Source organism: Nomascus leucogenys, chromosome 11 (genome assembly GCF_006542625.1).
Source record: "Nomascus leucogenys isolate Asia chromosome 11, Asia_NLE_v1, whole genome shotgun sequence".
NCBI classification, from domain to species: Eukaryota; Metazoa; Chordata; class Mammalia; order Primates; family Hylobatidae; genus Nomascus; species Nomascus leucogenys.
Window position 1 is genome coordinate 65,463,847 of NC_044391.1, and position 26,359 is coordinate 65,490,205.

General features: G+C 38.0%; 1 protein-coding gene across 4 annotated transcripts in view; it reads right to left on the reverse strand.

The window, feature by feature from the left end:
* The window catches only part of NELL2 (neural EGFL like 2), a 419,741-nt gene that overhangs the window by 167,574 nt on the left and 225,808 nt on the right, over positions 1 to 26,359 (reverse strand). For all 4 annotated transcript variants that reach the window (XM_012510714.2, XM_030822676.1, XM_012510715.2 and 1 more), the window contains one exon: positions 320 to 445. In XM_012510714.2, coding sequence (XP_012366168.2) covers positions 320 to 445 — 126 coding nt within the window. The remainder of the gene's footprint in view (positions 1 to 319; positions 446 to 26,359) is intronic.

The window sequence follows — 26,359 nt, forward strand, 5'->3', positions numbered from 1 at the left end:
ATATCATTTAGGGACTGTTTCTCAGATTGACCATAGTATTTCACACAAGTTTTGAGCATAAATACTAAGTATAAATGTAGCATATACTCATTTTTTAGGGTTTTTATCTTGCAAATTGGAGTATATATTTATCCAGAGCAAGCAGGTGTTTTTTTCTTTAGAACAGATTAAGAAATAACTACCAAATCAAGAAGATATGATTTTGCTTATGTTTTGTTGTATTTATGGTATACTTATCAAAAAAAAGAGAGTCAAAGAAATTTTTAAAAGTAAACTTAAGACATAAAAGGATTTTATTTCACAAATAGTCACCATTTACCTGTACATGAATAATCGTCAATTCTGATGTATCCAGTTTTGCAGATGCACATAAAAGAACCTGGGGTGTTGACACACATCGTATTTTCACGACAGTAATGGCGCCCTTCAGCACACTCATCGATGTCTGTGAAGAAAAACAGGACAAAGAGGTCAACAGTGGGCAATGTTCTGGAGCTCCTATATAATTTTCTTTGGTAGGGAGAGGGAAGTATTTACTAAACGAATAGCATTTCAAAAAAGCATTCACGATATCTCCTTTGCTAGGAGTGTTTAATGTTCAAATGACAAAAATCATGAGTTTTTTTCCAACAGCTCTTCTTGGAGTTTTGAAAAAGTCTGTCTATTTTAACTTCCATCATCTAAATATCTTTTGAAATTTTCAGTGCATTCATCTGCCTATGCTTGATAAAACCAATCAGAATGCAAAGACTGGGCTGCCTTAGTATCCTGCAATCTTCAGTCACAGAGTCTGCCACATATTATTGTTTGATTCACCAGCTATTCTGTACAGTTGAGCAGACCCTGAAAGAGGAAAATATAGTGTTTGATATAAACCAGAATTGTAACAACTTCACTTAAAGATATGAAGCCAATTGCATGAGCTTATTAGAGATAAAAGTAGACATATAGCTATCCCAATAAGTATCTAAACACAGACAAAGTTACAATAGAGACCTGATATAGATGAGAAGTTACAAAATAATAAAATAAGATATTATATTAAAGATCTTACATGGTAATTCACACACTGAGTTTTGAGTATGTATAATGACTTCTGGATGCTAACCCATAAGAAGCACTGCTACTCATTGTGAAGAATGTGAATTTTCACATTTACACTTCACAATGAAACTGTCCTCATTTAATAGCATCTCTCTGCATAGAATATAAATCATTTTACAAGTATTTAAGGGCCTTAATGCATTGGTCAGACAAGGAATTTCCCATCCAGAAGTCTGCATTCTCAAATCCTTCTGATGATTCCACAAAGTAGCATTGAATTCATTTATACTGTTAACAGAAATGGATCAACTATAAGAGATAGCCAGGTGACATACCACTACAGGGGCCATGTCATTTGTGTAAGCCCAACTATGTTCTCAGTCCTGAGAATGTCAAAAGAAATAATTGACATAATCTCAGGAATCTATACTTTAGAACTGTAGGGTTCTTATCATTCATATGAGCTAACTATTTATTTTATAGAGGGACAAAACTGAGTCCTAAAGAAACTCAATTTTCTATTCAATTCCATGGACAGCATAATAAACTCCAAACCTCTTATCTGAGCCTACAAAATGTTTCCTGGTCTGGTCTTTACTTTTCCAATTTCACATCTGATGACCTCACTCCCTTCTCCCCTCTCAGTGTTCTGGCCACATAGTTTCTAACCTAGCTGCTCTTTCTTATCTATCATCCTTTATATATACTGTTCTCTCTACTTATAACTGCTACTCCTTCTCTCCCTGACACCATCACAGTGGATCTTGTTTACTGGTAGATTAATCCTTCAAGAATCTATTTAAATGTCCCTCCTACAAAACCTTTCCTAGTGAACTAAAATACTCCCAATGCTGTGCTCCCTCAGGACTTTGTAAATGTTTCCATCATAGATGCATCAATTGTATTTTTATTAATTTTTATAAGTTTCTTTCTCCCAAACAAACCACATATTCCTCAATGGTATAAATTATCTATTAGTATTTCTTAACTTTGTCCATCATATTCATCTGGGATGTTAAGAAACAAAAACAAAAAAACACTAGTTCTTGGGCCAACTGCCAAAACCCATTCCAAATTCTAATTTACTTGTTTGTGGTGGAACACATGCAATGATTTTTTTTAAAAAAATCTTCTCCATGATGAGTGTAATACAGGGGTCAGAAAAAAAAAACTCTGCAAAGGGATAGATAGTAAATTTTCTAGACTTTGGAAGTCATGGGCAACACATACCTTAATGAACTTGGCAGTGTTGGAATACAAGTCCATTTACAAAAATGGATGGTGAGCCAGCCAGATTTAGCTCAGCTCACAGGTCATAAGTTGGTGACTTCTGACCTAAGGCATAACCAAGGTTAACAATCACCACTAAGTAGGGTGAGGATTCAAGATGCTTACTAGAGGAGCCTGGTACTCACCTCCTCGACAGACAAGGATCATAACAGCGAGGAGATAGCCACATGTCAAATTGAGTTTCTAACAGACAACTCTGAAATTCAGCAGGAAAGTGTCAGAGAACCTCTGAGGCATGGGAGAGAGAAGTTAAGCAGTTGGCCCAGGCAAGATCAGCTCAAAGCCAGGAGGAACTATCTATTGTGGGGAAAAGGTAAGTGAAAGACCTGCAGAGGTCCACATTCCTACCACAGACTCATATAATCCTAGCCTCAAAAGAGACCCGAGGCCCTCAAAGGCCCTGAGCCTAGTATAGGAAGCTGCCTAGAATCCATAGGATGGCATTGTTCCAGAAAGGGAGTTCATATAGGGTCCTACAAACCCTCCTGAGACCCAAGCAACTACAGCATGGTGCAGTTTTGAGAGTCCATCCCTCAAAAGATGACATCCTGTCCTGAGGCCCAAAAGCCCCTGCTTTTCTACATCCCTAGAGCCCCATGGCATCCCTTCACGTCCATCCAGAGGGCTATGCTGCCATAATACCAGCTGGACCCATCAGGGCAAGCGGGTCCCCAGCACTCTAGTCCACACAATGTCCTACACACTGGGGAATAGATGATGGAACACACTGAGGAAGCAACCCATGGGACAAAGGAAGCCAAAGCGTACCCTCCCTAGAAACTGAGAGCCGCCTGCCCAGGGTCACTGCCAGTGACAACAATCATGCCCTCTCCAGCAGCAGGGCTACCATGTACTCGTACTTGCCTTCAGGAGACCTCGGGACTGGCCATGTGCCCTCCTGGGGGCTGAGGATAGGCTTCTCCCACCTAATACCCCTGCCATCAGCACCCAAATGCTTTATCCAGGGACCTGAGGATTGATCCATCCTACCTACCACAGTCAGGGCCCAGGTGCACCATCATGGTGCTTGAGAGACCTGTCTCTCCTGCTGCCACCACTGCTGATGCCCATGTGCACTATCACAAATCTGGACATCATCCCACACTGCCCACTTGTGCTGGCCAGGAGCCTGGGTATGGGCCCGCCATGCCTGCTGCCACTGGAATATATGCACACTATCCAGGGACATTAAGGACAGGCCTACCCCACCCACTATCAGTACTCACATGTACCTCTTAGGGAACCCAGAAACCAGCATGCCCAACCTACTGCCACCACCATTAGTACCTGGGCATGTGGCTCAGAGACCTGAGGGTTGGAAAACTGCCACTAGTGCCACCATCAGTGTCACAAATGCTGTCTGAGTGATCAATGACCCACTCAGTTGGCCCACCACTGCAACTATCAGAACCTGAGCACACCACCCAGAGGCCCAAGAACAGGCCCACCCATATCTGCCACTGCTGGTGCCCATGAATGCTACTGAGGGTCCAAGGACTAGCCACACCCAGCCCACCAATGCACCACTGGTGCCCAGGGACCAGCCCACCTAGAATTCCCATTCCCAGCAACGCATCACCAAAGCCTCCATTAACAATCACAGCTTAAGTCAAGTCACTGAGGAACTCATAGACACCAATGATACTAATTATAGCCCGATAAATCATACAGAGACTACAATATTGCGCCTACCCAGAATCAAAGCAAAAGCATCTTACTAAACCAACAATACAGACACATCTATAGAAAAAAGTCTTTCCCTACTAAAGCCAAACCATAATATTGGAAGGAGAGACTGTTACACCACGTGCACAGACATCAACATAAAGACATAAGAAACATGAAAAAACAAAGAAACATGACATCTCCAAAGGAACATCATAATTATCAAGTAACAGATCCCAACATAAATAAAATCTATAAAATGTCTAAAAAGGAATTCAAAGGAAAGACATTAGAGAAACTCAGTGAAATACAAGTGAACACAGATAAACAATACAAAGAAATCAGGGAAACAAGTCATTATCTGAATAAGAAATTCAACAGAGATAGATGCCATAAAAAGAAAAAACCAGAAATCCTAGAAGGGAATATCTGAATGAATAAAATAAAAAATATAACAGCTTCAACAATAGACTAGATCAAGGAGAAGAAGAAAGAATTTCTGAACTTAAATACAGGGCTTTTGAAATAACTCAGTCAGACCGAAAATCAAAAGAAATAAAACAGAATAAGAATAAAACGAAATGAAGAAAGCCTAGGTGTCCTATAGGAAACTATATAGTAACTAAAATTTGAATTTTGGGAGTTCCAGAAGGAGAAGAGATGAACAAATGCATCAAAAACTTTTTTAACAAAACAACAGCTGAAAGATTCCCAACTCTAAACATCCAGATACATGAAGCTCAAAGATTCCCAGATAGCTGTAATTCAACAAGGTATTATTCAAGGCACATTGTACTAAAACTGTCAAAAGTCACAGACAAACAGCAAGAACAAAGCATCAAGTCACATATAAAAGAATCCCTATCAGACTACCTTGATTTCTCAGCGAAAATTAGAGGCCTGGAGAGAATGGAGTGATGTATTCAAAGTGCTGAAAGAGGCGCTCCTCACTTCCCAGACGGTGGGTGGCCAGGAGCACCTCTGCCCGGCCACCCACCATCTGGGAAGTGAGGAGCGCCTCTGCCGGCCGCCCCGTCTGGGAAGTGAGGAGGCCTCTGCCCGACCACTGCCGTCTGGGAAGTGAGGAGCGCCTCTGCCCGGCCACCATCGTCTGGGAAGTGAGGAGCACCTCTGCCCGGCCGCCCCGTCTGGGAAGTGAGGAGCGCCTCTCCGGCCACCCATTGCGTCTGGGAAGTGAGGAGCGCCTCTGCCCGGCCACCTATCGTCTGGGAAGTGAGGAGCGCCTCTGCCCGGCCGCCCCGTCTGGGAAGTGAGGAGCGCCTCTGCCCGGCCGCCCCGTCTGGGAAGTGAGGAGCGCCTCTGCCCGGCCGCCCCGTCTGGGAAGTGAGGAGCGCCTCTGCCCAGCCACCCATCGTCTGGGAAGTGAGGAGCGCCTCTGCCTGGCCACCCATCGTCTGGGAAGTGAGGGGTGCCTCTGCCCGGCCACCTATCATCTGGGAAGAAGTGAGGAGCATCTCTGCCTGGCCGCCCCGTCTGGGAAGTGAGGAGCGCCTCTGCCCGGCCACCCCGTGTCTGGGAAGAAGTGAGGAGCGCCTCTGCCCGGCTGCTCCATCTGGGAGGTCTACCACGGAGGCCAGAAGCAATGTGGGGGCTGGACGTGGTGGCTCACGCCTGTGGTCCCGGCACTCTGGGGGGCGAGGCGGGTTGATCACTTCAGGCTAGGAGTTCGAGACCAGTCTGGCCAACTTGGTGAAACATGAAAAATACAACAGACAAACCAACCAACCAACTCAGTGACAACAAAACAGGTCTACCCTGGAGTCATACTCTAATTTTTTCTATTTTCCTCCCTTTCTGATCCTTTATCCCACTTTCTTTTTCTTCCTCTTCCTTCTCCCTCTTCTTTGTCAAATAGAGGATTGAGTTATTATCACTGATCCATATAAAGTCCCTCTCTCATTTATTTTAACTCCCACCCCCCCATTTCTATTCCCCGACTTCCCATGTGTAACCTTCCTAATATGTTTGATACGCATCTTTTTGTTTGTATGTATTTTTAGAAAATGTTTATTGTTTTTGTGTGCAAAAAAAATTAATTAAAAAAAAAAACAAAAAAAAAACCAAAGTGCTGAAAGAGAAAAAACAACAACAACTGGTAGCCAAGAATACTATACCCAGAAAAGCTATCCCTCAAAAATGAAGGGTAAAAAAATTCTTTCTCAGATGAGAAAATAATGAAATAATTCATCATCATTATACCAGCCCTACAAAAAATGTTTAAGGTAATCCTATATCTGGAAGTGAAAGAAAGATATCTACCATCATGAAAACACATGAAAGTATAAAACTCGCTGGTAGAGCAGACATACAAATGAGAAACAGAAACGAGTCAAATATTATCACTATAAAAAAACCTATCAAATTGTAAACAACAAAAGAGGAAGAAAGAATATGTAAAATAATCAGAAAATAATTAACAATATGACAGAAGTCCCCATTAATAAAAACCTTGAAAGTAAATGACTTAAATTCATCAATTAAAAGATATAAAACAGCTGAATGTATTAAAAAACATGATGCAAGTACAAGAAACCCATTTCATCTATAAAGACATACACAGACTAAAAGAGAAGGGATGAAAACCAAAGTGTGAAGGCGTAGCTATGTTTATATCAGAAATTGACTTCAAGTTAAAAAACATAAAAAGGGACAAAGTAGGTCAATATAGATGACAAAGGAATCAATTCAGTAGCAAGATATAACAATTGTAATTGTATACGCACCCAACACAAGAGCACCCAGTTATATAAAGAAAATACTATTATAGCTAAAGAGAGAGACCCCAAAATAATAATAGCTGTGAACTTCAACACCCTCGTTTTAGCACTGGGCAGATCATCTAGACAGAAAATCAACAAGGAAAGATCAGACTCAATCTGCACTACATACTACATGGAGTTAACATTTACAGAAAATTTTACCCAATGGTTGCAGAATAAATATTCCTCTCATTAACACGTGGAAAGTTCTCCAGGATAGAACACATGTTAGGCCACAAAACAGGTCTCCAAAAGTTTCAAAAATTGAAACCATATCAAATGTCTGCTCAGAATACAATGGAATTAAACTACAAATCAATAACAACAGAAATTCTGGAAATTGTACAAATACATGGAAATTAAGCAACATGTTCCTGAGCAACCACTGGGCCAATATAGAAATTACGAAGACAATAAAAAGTTCTCTTTAAGCAAATGAGAATGAAAGCACAACACAGCGAAACCTATGGGATACTGTAAAAACAGTCCTAAGAGGGAAATTTATAGTAATAAATGCCTACATCAAAAAATAGAAATATTTCAAACAAACAATATAGCAATGCACCTCAAGGAACTGGAAAAGTGAGAACAAATCAAACCCAAATTAGTAGAGGAAAACAAATGACAAAGATCAGACCAGAAGTAAAACAGAGACTACCAGACAATACAAAGAATTAATAAAATGAAATGTTGGCTTTTTAAAAAGATAAAATAAATTGTTATATAGAATAACAAAGAATAAAAGACAGAAGACTAGATAAACAAAAATGGGGACCATATAACTGATACCACAGAAATACAAAGGATCATAAAAGACTATTATGAATTGCTGCATGTTAATAAATTTAAAAACTTAGAGGAAATGGATAAATTCCTGGACACATACAACCTACCAAGACTGAACCAGAAAGAAATAAAAAACCTGAACGGATCAATGGCAAGTAACAAGACTGGATCGGGAATAAAAAGTCTCCCAACAAAGAAAAGCCAAAGACAAAATGGCTTTACTGCTTAATTAGACCCAGCCCCTCTGAAAGCCATAGCAGGAGTCCCCTGGGCTTAAGCTTGTGAGCTAGAGAGGGTCCCATCAACAAGTCCATGTGCGCAAAGATATGAATAATTTACCCACGAGGATGAAAGAGCCAATTATAAGAAACAATTCAGTGAAAACACCCTGGTTATCAGAGAGAGGAATTATTTTGATCACACTGTGGCATTTCCTCAAACAAAAGTGGTTCCTGGTGAGAGATGATAGTTCCTGGTACGGATAGGAAAGCAGCTTCAGTGTCTAGAACAGGACAGTGAGTCCCAGCGGGAGCAAACATTAATTACATTAGGCACCATAACTCTCTCCAAAGACAAAACAATATCCCATAGAACAGGGGTCCCCAACCCCGGGATGACGAACCAGTACCAGTCCCTGATTTGCTAGGAAGTGGGCTGCACAGCAGGAAGTGAGCAGCAGGTGAGTATTACTGCCTGAGCTCCTTCTCCTGTCAGAGCAGAGGTGGCATGAGATTCTCATAGGAGTGCAACCCCTATTGTGAACTGTTCATGCGAGGGATCTAGGTTGTGTGCTCCTTATAAGAATCTGACTAATGCCTGATCTGAGGTATAACAGTTTCATCCCGAAACCATCCCCAGAGCCCTCGCCCCTGGTTCCGTGGAAAAATTGTGTTCCACGAAACCAGTCCCTGGAGGCAAAAAGGTTGGGGACGACTACCATAGACGTAGCCTACCCCAGCAGCAGTAGCTACCAAACCTTGTTAATTGAACTCAAAAGTATGTGTGAAATACCTCAGATCTCTCCCAAGAATACTTAAGAGATGGGAACTTTGATGGCACTAAAGTTCTGTGAGAGGAGGTGGGAAAAAGAGCCAGTGAATTAGGATTATTTCTGTTAATGTGACCCTATTTACAGCCACAATGGTGGATAATTTGATTTATAAACATTAATGGAGATAATTGTGCAAGAGTAAATTGGCCTTCTAAAAACTGTCTCTCACTGTTCAGTGTTCAGTCTACATCCCAGAGGCTTAGGAGACAGTGACTTGTCCAATCTTCTGTTATAGATGTTTCCCTTTTAAGCTATCATAGGGTCAGAGAAAACTCCACGTAGGATCATAAAGCAAAAACAAAAGACTATTGAATATGAAACCTTTTAGGAACTCAATGATTTGGATCTCATAGACATATAAGATTCACGACCAAGAGATCTAAAGTGTCAGCCTATTACTTGGAGTAGTGTTGTGAGACAGAGCGAAGTAAAAATAGCAAAAAATACCACCATAACTCTGTAGATCTAATTGCCACTTGCCTTTTTTGATTTCTCATGCCCTGTCTTCAGAGGAAGAACTCCCCAAAGAATTGTGTTTATGTACTGAAATTGCAAAGTTACATAAATGTCATTTCCATTTACATGTACGGATATTTACAGGCATAAAAATGGCATGACTAAAAAGTAATCTGGTGGAAAATCATGTCAAATTTAGTCCAGGGTGTATTTTAATTCCAAATCCCAGTTCAAAAACCTAATATAAGTCAAAATCTCACAATTCAGTTTCAATTCTCTACACATTCATTGAGTATATTCTATGTACAAAGGCATTTTATTGGATTTTCTGATGGCCCTATGGGGTAGAACCACAGCAACGAGTGGATAGTATCAGGGGTAGGCTTTGACTCATTATGACTTTCTACTAAGCAGAAAGAACTGCACAGGTTTTGATTGGGCTGCCAAGTAGAAATATTCTGACATAAGCTGGTTACGTTGTAGAGAATTAAACAAAGAGTGCCCCATTGGACCACATGGGCCTTTGTACCCCATCCAAAATTTATTACAGAGTTAAGGGATAGACCCTGCCTTAAAAGGGCTTACAATCCAGGAAATGGATGATGATCATCAGCACTGTCATCCAGTTAGCTGCCTTCTATATTTGAAGGCAGCATTTCACAAGCAGCATTGCTTAAAGAGCAATATCTCTAATAGAGGTTCATGGTTCCTTGGAAACAAAATATTACATGGTCAAATAAGTTTCAAGACCACTATATTACTATAGATCTTCCTAGTTGCCTTCTAAACACTCATAATGTACATAAGCTAATTATAAGCTCTGAGACACTTTAAAAAAAAAAAACTTCATTCATTTATTCAACAAGTATATAATGGACATGCACTATGTTCCAAGTACTGCGTTAGGTGACAAAGATAAATTCTAGCCGGAGAAAATAACATATATATGATCACATTATAAAGTGATGCATAGTATATAACAGAAACATACACACTGTGCATTGAATACGGAGCAACAGACTTTTTTTAAAACACAGTGCTTGTTTGTTCTGAGAACCCATTAATGCAGAACACATTTGGGAATTTATATCTGGTGATATAAATAATTTTCTGACTCTGCCCCCTCCTACCAACTTGAGAAGCTGATAGTGAAATTAAAAATCCAAGATATATTTACATGAATAACAACATGAGTTCCTACATTGTAAGTGCCAAAAAACCCACACACATACACACACATATCCTACAGGGACTGATATTCAGAGAAAGGTTAATGACTAAGAGTAGAGATATCCAGGGAAAATATAATAGTGTGGCAGGGCTTGAGGTGGATTTTGAAGAAATCCACTTCACTTATAATGTAAGACCTCATGTTATTTTGCTGCAGAAGGAGCAAAAACATGAAATGTTCAGGAACAATAAATAATCCATTTAATTAGCATTTGTGCAGGAAAATAATGGAAATACAATTATGGGAAAGGGGACATAATGTGAATGTATTTAAATGACCAACAAATACGAGGACAGCACTTTCTTTGTAGTGATATGAAGACATTAAAGCATTTGGAAGAAGCAGGTAGGGAGGAGGTATAGATATATCTTATGAGAGTTGGTAAAATGGCATAATTGAGGAGTTGGTAAGAAGTGCATTCAAGGTAAGAAGACCTTTTATGAATTAATAAAAGTCTGAGTCTTAAGTGGTTACTAATCTTAAGTAATCTACCCAGTCCAAATTTCTTCATATGGTATCTTCATTGGTATCTGAAAGTATTCTATTAAGTTTTTGTTAATATATCTGCTAGCTATGTCCATTGGAATATAAGATTCAAGAGGGTATAGAGCTTGTCCACAACAAAGGCTGGCCCTGAATAAATATCTATTGAATGAATCAATGAATCTTTTTATGGCTTTTCCTTTAAAAGGACAAAGGGGAAAGTGTCTTCATTTACAATGGTCTGATGTGAAGCTCAATGTGGCAGAGTGAATTCATTGTCTTCTGAGCACACTGCCTGGGCATTTACTTAGACATGGGCTTTTGTATGAATAGCAAATACAAGCCATCCTGGTGAAACAGTCTTGCATAGTAAAGGAAAAATGGGGTGGGAATAAAGAAGCCTGAACTCTGGACCTGCATTTATTACAAACCTGACAAGCATTTAGTCCCTTCAGATCTTAATTTCATCATTAAAAGATAATTTTTCAAGTCACTGCTAGCCATAAAACTTTGCAATTCCAACATGATCTATGTGGTTGCAGTGGTTTCTGATTCTCCAGGATTTTGTAAGCTATACAGTCATATTCTACCAAATTTAAAAAGCAAAAGTAAACTGTGTTTCTTATACTTGAACAGCTTCTCTTGCCCCAGGATAATTCAAGCTGGTCTATTTTAGAAACTAGAATTTATAAATTTATAAATTCCCTTTTATCCTATTTGAAAGATGAGGCCAACTTTGTAATTATTCAGAATCATAGATTTTTAGATCTGAGAGGAACTTTAGAAATCATCTAACCCCAGTAATTTAGAATTGAAGAAACAGAGGCACAGAGAAGCCAGAAACAAACTAAAGAGGAGGCAGGGATGGGATCACAAAGCTTTTGTGAGCCATATTAAAGAATTTGGGCTTCATCCTATGTAAAATAGGAAAGGTTTTAGGAGGTAATTAATTGAATCAGATCTGTGTTTTTGGAAGATCCCTCTAGGACAGGCTTATATAGTTAATGAGTGGCAGCCATAACAAGAGCAACATTTCTAGACCCCAGGTTTAAAATTAGTCTATGGACTCATGTCCAGATGAGGCTCAGAGGCAGTGAGCACTCAGGCATGACACTCCCTTTCCTGCCACATTATACCTAGGATGTCATTGATGCTGTTTTGTTTTTTAAAGTATAGTGTATTTCTAAAGCTACATTTATCTTGATTATATCCTGTAAGAAGATTATATTAGTATGTTAATGAACACTAATGCCTTCTTGATCAGCCAATAAAATCTTGAAGTCATGCAGCTCAATTGCAAAGACTCCACATATTGAAAAATAATACAGATCAATATGGGTTATTGCTAAGTCTTGACTCACCAGCTGTGAAATACTGGCTGGCAAAGTTGGCAAAGATATCAACAAAATAATTCACAAACTAAGATAAAGACTAAGTTCTAAGAAATGTAATTCTGGAAAGAGATTTGAGAGTAACATTTGGGAAGATAAGAATTTTTTTAAATATAAAATTTCTAAGTTTAAGTAGGCTGCTCAGTGAAATACCAGTAAAGAATAAATTAAAATATCATTTACAAATAAGCTAACACTGAAAGGAACTGCCAGCAATCATATGTTTTAAAGTCAGTGGCATTAATGAGTTTGTTTACTATATATTAATTTCTATGTATTAAAAACTGTATTCATGTGAATGTATGATTGAAGGATAAGACTGAAACATATGATTTTCTTGACATCTTAAAATAATGGCCACAAATTTGCTTCATTCATTTTGTAATTTCATTCATTGTAAATTGTATGGTACATTCCTCAAAAAGAGTGAAAGCTGTGGCATTATATCAGCTTTCTTGCTACTCTTGATAGAATATATTATTCTTAGCTTTGGGATTCCTGAATTAAAAAAAAATAGAGACATGCACTAGGAAAATCTCAGACAGGGTTGAGAGTGTACCATAAATAACATCCATGGAGAAAAATGAGAGAATGTGGAATGTGGGGAACAAAGGCATGTGTAGGTTTGTCCATATAATAGTTTCTGACTTCCTACTATGTCGAAGGTACTACAATAACTTACATACCAACAGCATAGCCTGAATGAAACAGATGCAGTATCTGTCTTTGCAGAGCTTAGGATCTGACAAAAGAGACAACTAGTAATTTTAAAAAATGGAATGGGAGTTTGAGAAGGACAGTGCCATCTGGAAAGCAAAGTGAGGGCTCCAAACCTAGTCTTACAAACAAGGAGAAATTGACATCTAAGCGTAGGACTAAAGGAAAAGTAGTTAGCCAGGTGAGATGCGATAAAAGAGCATTTCAAACAAGGAGACTATATGCGAATGTTGGAAATTAAGAGAATTTGGTATATTTGAAGGATAGCAAAGTACTCAATGCACCTAATGAAGTACGCAGGAGCTGCGTTTGTGTGGAGGTCTTACACACTATATGAGAGTTTGACATTATCATATAATCAATGGTAATCACTTAAGTTTTTTAAATTATTCTAGAACATGTCATATATACACATGCTTTAAAATTTAAAAGATTCAATACAATGTAACATGAAAGTAAATGTGAGTCACAGTCACTCAGTTCTCCCACTCCTAATCCCTGAGACAACCACTGGTATCAATTCCTTCTGCAATTTCCAGACATATTCTATGCCTATCTAAGCATACACATAGGGGCATACGTGTTTGTGCTTTTCCTCTGAAGGGTGTTCAGCAGGGACATGAGATGTTATTATTGCTAAACAATATCTTTGTAAATGCGTGGTAGAGGATGAATTAGAGAAGAGTAAAACTGGAAGCTAGGAGGAAGCTCACTTGATATTAAATAGTTTCAGTTCGTGTAACTATGACTGCAGAACATGAAAGGAGTGAGGCAGATTAAAAAAATACATGGGATCTAATATTGCTTGCACTCTGGGACTGACTGGATGCCTGAAGATTAGGGAGGGACGCTCTCAAAGATAATATCCTTCTTTTTTAACTAAACAACTGGGTGGGTCCATAGTGTAGGGAACTGGAGGACTGCAATTGAGTTACAGAGAAGCATAGTTTTAAATAGGTTGAATTTGAGTTGCTTATGACACATCCAGATAAAAATTTCCCGGAGGCAGTGAGATATGTGGGTCTAGAGCTTACTCAGGAAATAGCACTGGGCTACAGATCAAGATTTGAGAGTCATAGGCACAAAGAATGTAATTAAAGCCATGGTGTTAGACAGCATCACACAGGTAGAGGATGTAGAATGAGGAGAAAACAATTAAAATGGAGACCTGGGGGACTTGGACATTTAAGTGGCAAGTAAAGAAAGCAGATGGAGAAAAACTGCTCAGAGAGGTAGCAGCAAAACTAGAGGAGTGGTGGAGAAAGACAAATATCAAAACGGTAGGCAGTCATCACCTTTTGAACACACCTAAATTTGGAAAAATCTTTGTTTCTTCAAGAAAGGAAACTCAAATTGTCAGTGTCCTTAGAACTAGTGACCTAGTACTACCAAATGGGAGCACTCACGCAACAATTCAATCCAGAAGATAACTTTGAAACCTTGCAGGTTGCAAAATTTAGCAAGCATAATAGAGAAGGCATATCAGCATTTAGCATGGTCACCATGGCATTCACTTCTGGAGTCCAGTCTTGGATGTCATCAGTGAACGTTTACAACATTTATGTGAGTTGTGGTGTTGATACCAAAGGTAGAGGTAGTGGGATTTGTACCAAGATGTAATAGGTATTTTCTTGGCTGAATATCATCTTAACCTGTCTTCCAGTCCTCCCACATGCATTGTGAGCTACCTAAAGTCCTTCAACATATTCCTTTTCTGCTTAAATTGTCAGAGTGGATTCTGTTGTTTGCAATTCAAAACCCTGATCAATACAGTCTAGTATCATGAAGACAAGGTAAATAAGTGTTGGAGGAAGGGAGAGATCGATAGAATTAATTGCTGCCTAGAAGTCAAGCAAAATACAGATGGAAAGTTGTCTGATTTAACAATAGAGAAGTTATCAGTGACTGGTGAAAGTATCAGTGACTGGTGAGGGGATACGGGATGACAAGTCTAGATTGAAGTGAGTTAAGGAGAAAGTCTGAGATGAAGAAGTGAAGACAGTGAGAAAAAATCATTACATTAAGAGATTCAGCTATAAAGGGGAAACAGCAATAATACAAAAACTAGAAGGGATGTAGAGTTAAGGGAGAGATTAAGCATAATTAAATGCTGATGGGAAGGAGCAAACAGAGAGAACGAAATTGAAAACTGAGTTTGAAGATATATTAGATGAAGCAAATTTCCTCTGAAGACAGGAAGAGATGAGATTTAGTATTCATATGCACCTATTACTCCCAGGAGGAGAGGTTTCTATTCCACTGAAACTAGGGAGAAGGAAGAAAGGGTGGAAGTAAGGCATGCTGGCTTATGAATAAGAGAACTGGTAGAGTCAAAGTCTTCAGAGAATGGTGAAGGTTTACAATGATCATTGTAGGAAATGAGCGAAAACTCTGCTGGGATGCACAGTAAAATTACCAAGCAGAGTATAGGACTCAAAGCATGAACATACAGCTGTGTGAATCCACCACCTGACATTTTTATAACACTTTGCTTTGTACAGTGCATGTTCATATGCATTGTATGTTAATTCTCACAATCGTCCTATGACCTGGGGAGAACAGGCAGTAACCCCTTTTCACAGCCATGGAACCTTTGTGAAGTTGAGACGTTTCCCAAATGTCTGTTATAAGTTAGTGTCCGCTAAATCTAGCATAGAATCACTAATTATTAGCCACTGTCCTTCCCCAATCTGGTCCCTATCTTTGCAGTTTAATCTACTAACACTCCTGGATATAAGCCTCCTGTTGTAGAAAAGTTCCATAACAGGTCTTGCCCTTTCCCTTTGCTTACTCTTCTCTGCCAATCTAAATTGGATTCCCATCTCAAAGCCCAGATGAAGTCTCAATTCCTACACGGTATCTTCCCTAACCTCTTTGGCCACAGGGATTCCATCTGTCTCTACTTCTGCACTTTTTGTCTGTGCTTATTCATGGGTAGCTAGTAGGTATCTTGGCTGAATCCAACTTGCTTGAAATTAAAGAACAGACAGGCTCATTTAAATGATTGTCTTGTCATGCTGGATTTGAAAATTCATCAAGTTGAATAGCAGCATTCTTTCCAAGAAGGTGGATTATTATTTTTAAAAATTAGAAACTAATTTAGTAAATATATATTTATTTTGTCAGCATGGATTGCAGTCATAAAATTATCCAAATTGTTACCCATCTAGACTTGCTTGACTAACCTAAACATTACATCAGTGTTTTCAAGAAAGATACGGAGCCACTCCAATTTCCAATTGCTTGCTTGTACATAAATCATTGACTGGATTGCACTGTTAGTTTTGACAATCTTAATCAATGTTTAATGCTGATTAGGAAGTAGGACCTTCAACAACTCAGTGTACACAAACATATATGTTCTACATTTAAGTCCCATTTCTCTACCACCACATTTCCACTTGAAGATATGAACAATTTTTTAAAAATCTATTTGGGAATACATTCTTCATATTAAAGAAAAATTACTTGGAGGACATTTAAAAATGTAATTAAAGCTGTTTTTTGAATTTAAAGTAAAAATGAAAATCAAATGTATTATTAAAATTCCAGGGATCTATTTTTATATCATACCAATGAACAAGACACACAATTTGGAACCATAATGCCTGCCTCTTCACCAATGTTTCACACTCATTAAAGCCAGCACCAATTTCCTAACTGTCTCTTGTGTCAAAACACATGGGGCTCTGTTTTCTGTGGAATCATAATTGACTCAAAGAAGCCAGGTCTTTCTCCATCACATAACTCAAATATCTCCCTGTTCTCTCTCACATTCATTTAACTTGTACCTACCCGCTTCCCCCAATTCGCAGTTATTGTTGTTGTCCCCTAAAAACTTATTCTTATTTATATTCATTATATTAATAATGAAGTTAACATTTACTACAATGTATGTTGCTCTGACAATGTCATTTCATTGTTTTTCCCACAGCATCATGTTTTCACAACAGATCTCAAATATGATGTCAGCACTATTTAATCAAAGTTAAATTTATTTTCTTTGTGCAATTCTTATATATTTCTAGCTAAAAGGTTTTCCTGTCATTAACCTGGCCCAAGCTTCCACTTCCTACCTCCAAGCCTTTTTTTCAGATGTCTTTGGTGTTCGTGATAATCTTATTTTATATTGGAGTTGGTTCTTCTTTTTGAAAGCCAATGGATAGAGGAAGAGAATGTAAAAGGAATGCTAACAGTTGTGTTTCACTCCAAGCAAGCAGTTGTTAATTGACTTCAAGACTTTCAACAAATATAACCAGAACACGTGACTTGTATTTCTTAGAAGAAAAGAAAAAGTTGGTATTTATAATTTAATCTCTATGCATACCTGACCTTAAACTTAATGAAGTTGCAAAAAGACTTTTTATATCAATTAGATTTTTTAAAGCTGTTAATCATGTGGTGTCTTATATGTCACTTCAAATGGATTCCTTTCCAGGGAGGCAATTTATTATTTTTAATAATTTGCATTTCTCTAATGAAAAATGATAATAAATGACTGCATCACATAAGATACCTGCAACTAATTTGTTTAAAATGAATTGCTTAATTCTAAGCAGACAATTTCTCTCTAATATTAATAAACAACTTCATGCAACATAATTATCAAGTATTTTAACCTGCTATTTATTTACAGAAAAATAACATGAATCGCCATAGTTAAATTTAAAGACTTGTCATATAATTTTCAAAATGAGAACAAATTATACATACTCTATATTGAAGCACTGGTTAGAATATTATTCAGACCAGAAAGGAATTTGGCATAAAGCAGTTTGGTTCTGGAAATAACCCATGTTAACTTAGTTATTGAAGTAGCTACAGATTTCATTATAATTGGCTTCAAATGTAAGACAATATCATTATACAGACTCTAAGAGTCCTGTTGTCTCTAGTTTCCAGTAAATTAATAATCTTTTAGTTCCAAAAATAAAATAATATTGCATGAATTAACTGATACACTGACAGTAATAAATACATGTGAAATATACAAGCTTAATGACAAACTTTAACTGACTTATTTTTCTGGAAGACATTTTCACATTTTTAATCTTACTTAATCTTTGCTTCCCTAGCAACCTCATAAGACAAATTTCCCCCATTTTAATAGATGAGGAGGCTGAGGCTCTGAGATGTTAAACAATTTTCGCAAATTCCCACAGTTGGTAAATAGCAGAGGTAAGAATTCAAGTCTTCTTGAGCAATGTTCTTTCCATACATCAGCAATGCGCTTGTGTGTCACAGATACACAGATTTTGATTTGATCGATACAAATCCTTTATATTCATCTGCGTGTTAAATCTCCAACTTTGGCATTTAAAAAAAAATAATTGTAGTTGGCTGCACACATAAATCTGCAAAGTGTGTATTCACATACTAGAATGACTATGTGCAAGGAATGTGTCCAAAGTAAGTTATTTGTTCTGATTTACTTTTCAGTATCCACACAACTGACTAGTAAAAGAGTAAAAATTATAAATACTTGTTTAACATTGGTGGCTAGTAAATGTTTCCATCACACTACAAAGAAATGCAAAGGTAAGCAATCTGTTAAGAATACTGGGCCAAACAAAACTCAAAGTCATACCAGAAATTCAATAATATTACAGGCTATGGATACAAATTTTCCTGGCTGCTAATAAATCAGAGGTTGCCCTTCAAAGTCTCCCCAATTACTTCTGAGTGCACTCTGTGTTCCTATGAGTTCAGGAATAAATCAACACTTACATACTACCACTGCCCTCTACCCTGCCCCTGGCCATCCTCTGGGCCTTTTCCATGTACTCTGAGTCTCTGCCAAAGCTAGTACATATTCCTATGTCCCTATTGTCCCTTTGAAAGGAGATCTCGTCCACAAAGCTATTATATAAAATGCTTTAGCTACTACAAAGCATCTTCAGACTTCAGAACCATATTCAGAAAGACTCAAAAATGAAAAAATGAAAGTTTTTATACCTAATTTTGTTTTGTTCTTTAGCCCATAGGTTCTTTAGTAGCCTTGTTTCTGTACTAAATATAAGAGTTTTTCCTCTTCCCCATCGTCATATTATATCTCTCTCACCACAGAGTATTGAAACCAACCCACAGGGCCAGGCAACCCTTATGTCCCCATACATAAATTTCTCTTCACCCTTGGCATAAGCCCTCAAGAGAATCAAATAGTAACAATAGATACTTGGAGTGGCAGTCATACTCACATACAACCATGCTCCTTTTCTTTATTTAGTTTAAACCAATTATTCTCAACTGAGAGCAATTTTGCTTTTCAGAGTAAATTTGGCAATGTCTACAAATATTTTTGGTTGTCACAGCTAGGAATGTGGGCTGGCACAGGTGTACTACTGGCATCTAGTGCGTAGAGATCAGGGATGCTGCTAAGCATCCTACAATGCACAGAACAGCCCCACACAACAAAGAATTATCTAGAACAAAATGTCAACAGTGTGAGGTTGAGAAACCCTGGTTAAAACAAAAAACACTCTGATACACCAGAATATAAGATCGGAGCTCAAATAATTCATCTTTCTAGGCAGGAGCATATAAACTAAAGACTCAAAAATAATTTTTAAAAATCCATCCTTAGAAAGGCATCAATATAAAACTAGCCTAAAAATAGTCCTTCTCCCACTTTAATGTGCATAAGAATTGCCTGGGAAGCTTGTAAAAATTTGAGACCCAACCCTGACCTACTCAAGCAATATTAAGGTTGCGTCCAGGAATGTGCATTGTTCATAAGATCCTCAGGTGGTTTTGATGCAGCCTGAACCACATTCTAAGATACAATGTTAGAAAACCAAATTTTATACTGATGAAAATAAGCTGAGAACATGAACACTAAAATTCCTCTCAAGTTGAGCATATAGCTGAAAAGAATTGGATAGCCACCAAATTATTAAGATGATAAATTAATAAACTCTACACCCAAAACCTGCTCTCTTCAAATTTTGTATGCATAGAAATCACCTGGAGATCTTGTTAACATGCAGGTTCTGATTCAGAAGGACTGAGATAAAGTATAAGATTCTGCATTTTTAACAAGCTCCTAGATGGTGGCCCATGTTGCTGGTCCTTGGATCACATGTTGTACCTCAAACACTGAGGTCTTGAAAAAAAAAACTGCCAAAAGGGTATAAAAACAGGATTACTTATTTTTAACAAAGCACAAAACCATCAATCACAATTCTCATTTCCACCTCCATCTGGAAAATGGGCAGAGATTTTAGAATGTCACCTCTGCTAGTAAGTCAACTCCATGAAGGCAGGGGTTTAGTAGGAGGGTTTTGCTCATGACTATATGACCAACACCCATTATATGCCTGGCACATAGTATGTGCTTAACAAATACTGTGAATAAATGAATGCTGAATAAAGAGTCTCTATAGTATTTCTGATGATAGAAGCCAATCAAAAATCAAATTCCCAAGAAGAACCTATAGATCCACCTGAGAAAAAAGTACTTGTTCCTAGTGCTATTTAACATACAGTTATATCACTAATTGATGACTTAATTTATTATTTCTTCATTATATAGCATCCAAAGCAATCATGATCTCTAATAGACTTAATTATGAGTATTTTATAGGTAAGTCACTAAGTTGAGGGGGGAAAAATAAGCTGACCATGAAAGTCATACAACTATGGGGAGCTGTTTCAAAAGAAGAACACAGGCATATCTTGTTTTATTGCAGTTCACTTCAACTGCCTTTTACAGATAATGTGCTTTTTACGAACTGAAGGTTTGTGACAACCCTACATTGACCAAGTCTGCCAGCACCATTTTTCCAACAGCAGGTGCTTGTTTCATGTCTCCATGTCACATTTTGGAAATTCCCATAATATTCCAAAAATTTTCATTACTATTACATCTGTTGGGGTTATCTGTGAATAATGATCTTGATTTTACTATTCAGATTCTCCTAGGGCACTAAGAACAGTGCCCATATAAGATGGCAAACTTAATCGATAACTGTGTGTGTTCTGACGGCTCTACTGACTGGCCATTCCCATCTCTCCCCCTTTCCTCAGTCCACTCTATTCCCTGGGACACAACAATGTTGAAATTAGGCCAATTAATTAGTGTTCAAGTGAGAAGAGTTGCACGTCTCTTGCTGTAAATCAAAAGGGAGAAATGATGAAGCTTAGTGAGGAAGGCATGTTGAAAGTCATTACAGGCCGAATGCTAGGCCTCTGGAGCCAGTTAGCCAAGTTGTAAATGCAAAGGAAGGAATATAAAAGTGTTACTCCACAGAACACGTGAATTATAGAAAGTGAAATGGTCTTATTGATGACATGGAGAAAGTATGAGTGGTATGGATGGAAGATAAAATCAACCACAACATTCCCTTGAGCCAAAGCCCTTGAGCCAAAGCCTAATCAAGAGCAAGGCCCGAACTCTCTTCAATTCTAGAAGGCTGAGAGAGGTGAGGAAGCTGCAGAAGAAAAGTTTAAAGCTAGCAGAAGTTGGCTTATTATGTTTAAGGAAAGAAGCCATCTCTATAGCAGAAAAGTGGAAGGTGAACCAGCAAGCACTGATGTACAAACTGCAGCAAGTTATTCAGAAGATCTAGCTAAGACCATTGGCCAAGTTAGCTACACTAAACAACAGGTTTCCAATCAAGACAAAATGACCTTCTATTAGAAGAAAATGCCATATAGAACTTTTACAGCTAGAGAGAGAGAAGTCAATGCTGGCTTCATAGTTTCCAAGGAGAGGTTGACTCTCTTGTTAGGGGCTAACGCAGTTGTGGTGACGTTAAGTTGAAGTCATTGCTCATTGACCATTTCAAAAACCCTAGGGCCCTTAAGAATTATGCTAAAACTATTCTGCCTGTGCTCTATAAATGGAACAATGAAGCCTAGATGACAGCTGCACATCTGTTTATACCACGTTTTACTAAAGATTTAAAGTCCACTGTTCAGAAAAAAAAGTATTCCTTTCAAATTACTGTGGCCTGTTGACAATGTACCTAGTCACCCAAGAGCTCTGATGGCAATGCACTAGGAGATTAACGTTTTCATGGCTGCTAACACTACATCCATTCTACAGCTCATGAATCAAGGAGTCATTTAGACTTTCTAGTCTTATTACTTAAGAAATATATTTCTTAAGACTATAGCTGCCATAGATAGTGATTCCTCTCATGAATCTGGGCAAAGTAAGTTGAAAACCTTCTGGGGAAGATTCACCATTCTAGATGACACTAAGAAAATTCGTGATTCATTGGAAGAGGTCAAGATAACTACACTAATAGGAGTTTGGAATAAGTTGATTCCAGCCCTCGTAGATGACTTTAAGTGGTTCAAGACTTCAGTAGAGGGAGTATCTGCAGATGTAGTGGAAATAGTAAGAGTACTAGAATTAGAAACGAAGCCTGAAGATGTGACTGAATTGCTGCAATCTCATGTTAAAATTTGAGCAGATGAGACATTGTTTCTTATGAATAAGCAAAGAAAGTAGTTTCTTGAGATGAAATCTACTCCTGGTAAAGATGCTGTGAGCATTGTTGAAATGACAACCAAGAATTTAGAATATCACAAAAACTTAGTTGATAAAGCAGCAGCAGGGTTTAAGAGAATTGATTACAATTTTGAAAAAAGTTCTACTGTAGATAAGATGCTATCAAATAGCATTTCATGCTACAGAGAAATCTCTCATGAAAGGAAGAGTCAGTTGACAAATTTCATCGTTATCTTATTTTAAGAAATTTCCACAGCCATCCTAACCTTCAGCAACTATCTCCTTGATCAGTCAGCAGCCACCAACATTGAGGCAAGACCCTCCATCAGCAAAAATATTATTATGACTCTCTGAAGGCTCAGATGATTGTTAGCATTTTTTGCAGTAAAATATGTTTAAGACACGTATATTTTTAAAGACATAATGACATTGCACACTTAAAAGACTACAGTAGAGTGTAAATATAACTTTTCTATGCACTGGGAGACAAAACAGTCTATGTGACTTGCTTTATTGCAATATTAGCTTTATTGCAGTGGTCTGGAAACAAACTAGCAATATCTCCAAGGTATGCCTGTATACGGATAGCATTGATTGTGTCTTCAATTAGCTTTGTATGAGAAACCATGCCTAAGAAGAAATTTAGAAAGGTTTCATCTTTATCAGGTTTGATTTATAAATTTCAAAATCCTCTCCTATCAAAGGAGACCTTTGCTTCAAATTTTAAAATGTCCTTTTCTCTTATTTGAATGTCTTAATGGTGTTCAGGTCTAGAAATGAATGGAAATTGTTTTGAGTCTGAGAAAGTTGAAGCACAGTAGAAAGTAAATGATGAATGAGCCCAGATGAATAGCTAATGCAAGTTCAAATTTAGCTATGTCACTTAGTAGGGATTTTCAGAACTTCCATAACAAAATTATTTAATTGAAGAAGGAATGATTCTCATGAAAAAATAAATTCATTATTTCCTCAGCATTGTAAATATGTTACACAGATGTTCCTTAAAGCCTAAAAATACTTTAATGTTTCCATATATCATATTAATCCTGAAAGCTATTTTATGTAGCAACTTTTCCACTTGATTGAATGGATAGATGATGCCATTAAAAGGTCAAGTCATGACATTTGGAAACATCAGAAATACTTTTGCTCTTCTCTATCTCTCTTTCTCTCCTCTAAATTTTACCTGTGATGGTGAATTTTATGTGACAATTTGACTAGGCCAGGTGGTAACCAGACATTTGGTAAAGCATTATTCTGGGTGTGTCTGTGAGGGTGTTTCTGGATGAAATTAACATTTGAATCTGTAGACTGAGTAAAGCAGATTATCCCTCCCTAACGTGGACAGGCCTCATACAATCAATTGAAGACTTGAATAGAACAAAAAGACTGAGTGACAGGGAAATTTCATCTGCCTGAGTCCTTGAATTAGAACGTTGGTCTTCTCCTAACCTAGGACTGGAACTTACACCATTGAGTCTCCAAATCTCGGGCCTTTGGACTCAGACTGAAACTATGCCACTGGCTCTCCTGAGTCTCCAACTTGCCCACTCCAGATTTTGGGACTTGACAACCTCCATAATCATGTGAGCCAATTCCTTATAATAATAAATCACACATTTGTATATAATATACAACACACATACAGACACACACACACATACACACACACACATCCTATTGGTTCTGTTTTTCTGGAGAACCCTAATACAGTATCCTTAGATTTTTTTTTTTATTTAAGAAATTCTACCATAGTATATAGCACAGAGTGCATCATTAATGACAGTTTTGAAAGTGACAGTGTCTGCTAGAGTTTCCTAATTAATCCCATAGAGCTCAGTTCTCTAGGTTATTTCTCCTAGCTGTTAGCAAGCCTCCCATTAGATACAGCAGGGACTTGTGTGCTGGGTTTGCAATCAGAGAATTGAGTTCATTCTGTAGCTTTCCCTTCATATCTCTTGGAGCAACTTTGTGAGGCTATCGCTCATCTTACTCTTAAAGGAATCCTTTCAGATTTCCTCTATATCTCACAGTTAATCACATGCAAATATGGTTATGTGAGGAATTCATCACTAAACAAGTTAGTTGTGAGATGGTAAGCAGCTGAAAAAAAAGAGAAGAAAGGAGGCCGAAGGGGTAAAAGGAAAAAATGAAGGAAGGAAGGAAGGAAGGAAGGAAGGAAGGAAGGAAGGAAGGAAAGAAGGAAGGGAGGAAGCAAGGGAGGAAGGGAGGAAGGAAGGGAGGAAGAGAGGAAGGGAGGGGTGGAGGAAGAGAGGGGGAGGGAGGGAAGAGGAGGGAGGGAGGAAGGAAGAAAAGAAGGAAGGAAAGAGGGGAGGGAGGGAGGAAAGGAGAGAGGGAGGGAAAGAAGGACAAAATGCTGGAGCAAAGGAGTTTGGTTACATGATTTCTCTAATGGCAATGAGCTGCTTTCTGGATGAAATACAGAATCAGAGTGAGACTCCATCTCAAAAAAAAAAAAGAAGCAGCATTCAATTTTTAAAGTAGTTAACTATGATTAAAAATGCCTTTCTAAAGGAAAATCTTATGCTACTCTTTCTTATAAAAATAACTAGATTCAATATTTAATAAATAAATTAGTCGGGGCATAGTGGCTCATGCCTGTGATCTCAGCACTTTGGAAGGCTGAGTGGGATGGTCACTTGAGCTCAGGAATTTGAGACCATCCTAGGCAACAAAGCAAGACTCCATCTCTACCAAAAATAAAATCATTAGCCAGGCATGATGGCACAGTGAGACCCTGTCTCAAATTCACACATAACGATATTAACTTTAAACGTAAATGGGCTAGATGCTCCAATTAAAAGACACAGACTGGCAAATTGGATAAGGAGTCAAGACCCATCAGTGTGCTGTATTCAGGAAACCCATCTCATGTGCAGAGACACAGATAGACTCAAAATAAAGGGATGGAGGAAGATCTACCAAGCAAATGGAAAACAAAAAAAGGCAGGGGTTGCAATCCTAGTCTCTGATAAAATAGACTTTAATAACAAAGATCAAAAGAGACAAAGAAGGCCATTACATAATGGTAAAGGGATCAATTCAACAAGAAGAGCTAACTATCCTAAATATATGTGCACCCAATACAGGAGCACCCAGACTCATAAAGCAAGTCCTCAGTGACCTACAAAGAGACTTAGACTCCCACACAATAATAATGGGAGATTTTAACACCCCACTGTCAACATTAGACAGATCAACGAGACAGAAAGTTAACAAGGATACCCAGGAATTGAATTCAGCTCTGCACCAAGCGGACCTAATAGACATCTACAGAACTCTCCACCCCAAATCAACAGAATATACATTTTTTTCAGCACCACACCACATCTATTACAAAATTGACCACATAGTTGGAAGTAAAGCTCTCCTCAGCAAATGTAAAAGAACAGAAATTATAACAAACTGTCTCTCAAACCACAGTGCAATCAAACTAGAACTCAGGATTAAGAAACTCACTCAAAACCGCTCCACTACATGGAAACTGAACAACCTGCTCCTGAATGACTATTGGGTACATAATGAAGTGAAGGCAGAAATAAAGATGTTCTTTGAAACCAACGAGAACAAAGACACAACATACCAGAATCTCTGGGACACATTCAAAGCAGTGTGTAGAGGGAAATTTATAGCACTAAAAAATTAATTAAAAGTGGTAAAGAGAAAAAGCCCACAGAATTTGAAGACAGATGACATGAATTTGAACCCTGGATTTACTGTTTGCTGCCTGGGTAAATGATTTTGAAGGAGTCATTCGATATGCAAGCTCTTTAGTTTTCTAAACTACAAAATAGATTACAATAAAGCTTTCATCATCATAGGACTGCTGGAGTAAATAAGATCATATATATGACCAGCCTAGGCAACACAGTGAAACCATGTCTCTCCAAAAAAATTTAAAAATAAAAAAATGAAAATAAATTAGCCAGGCATGGTGGTGCATGTCTGTAGTCCCAGCTACTTGGGAAGCTGAGGTGGGGGGATTGC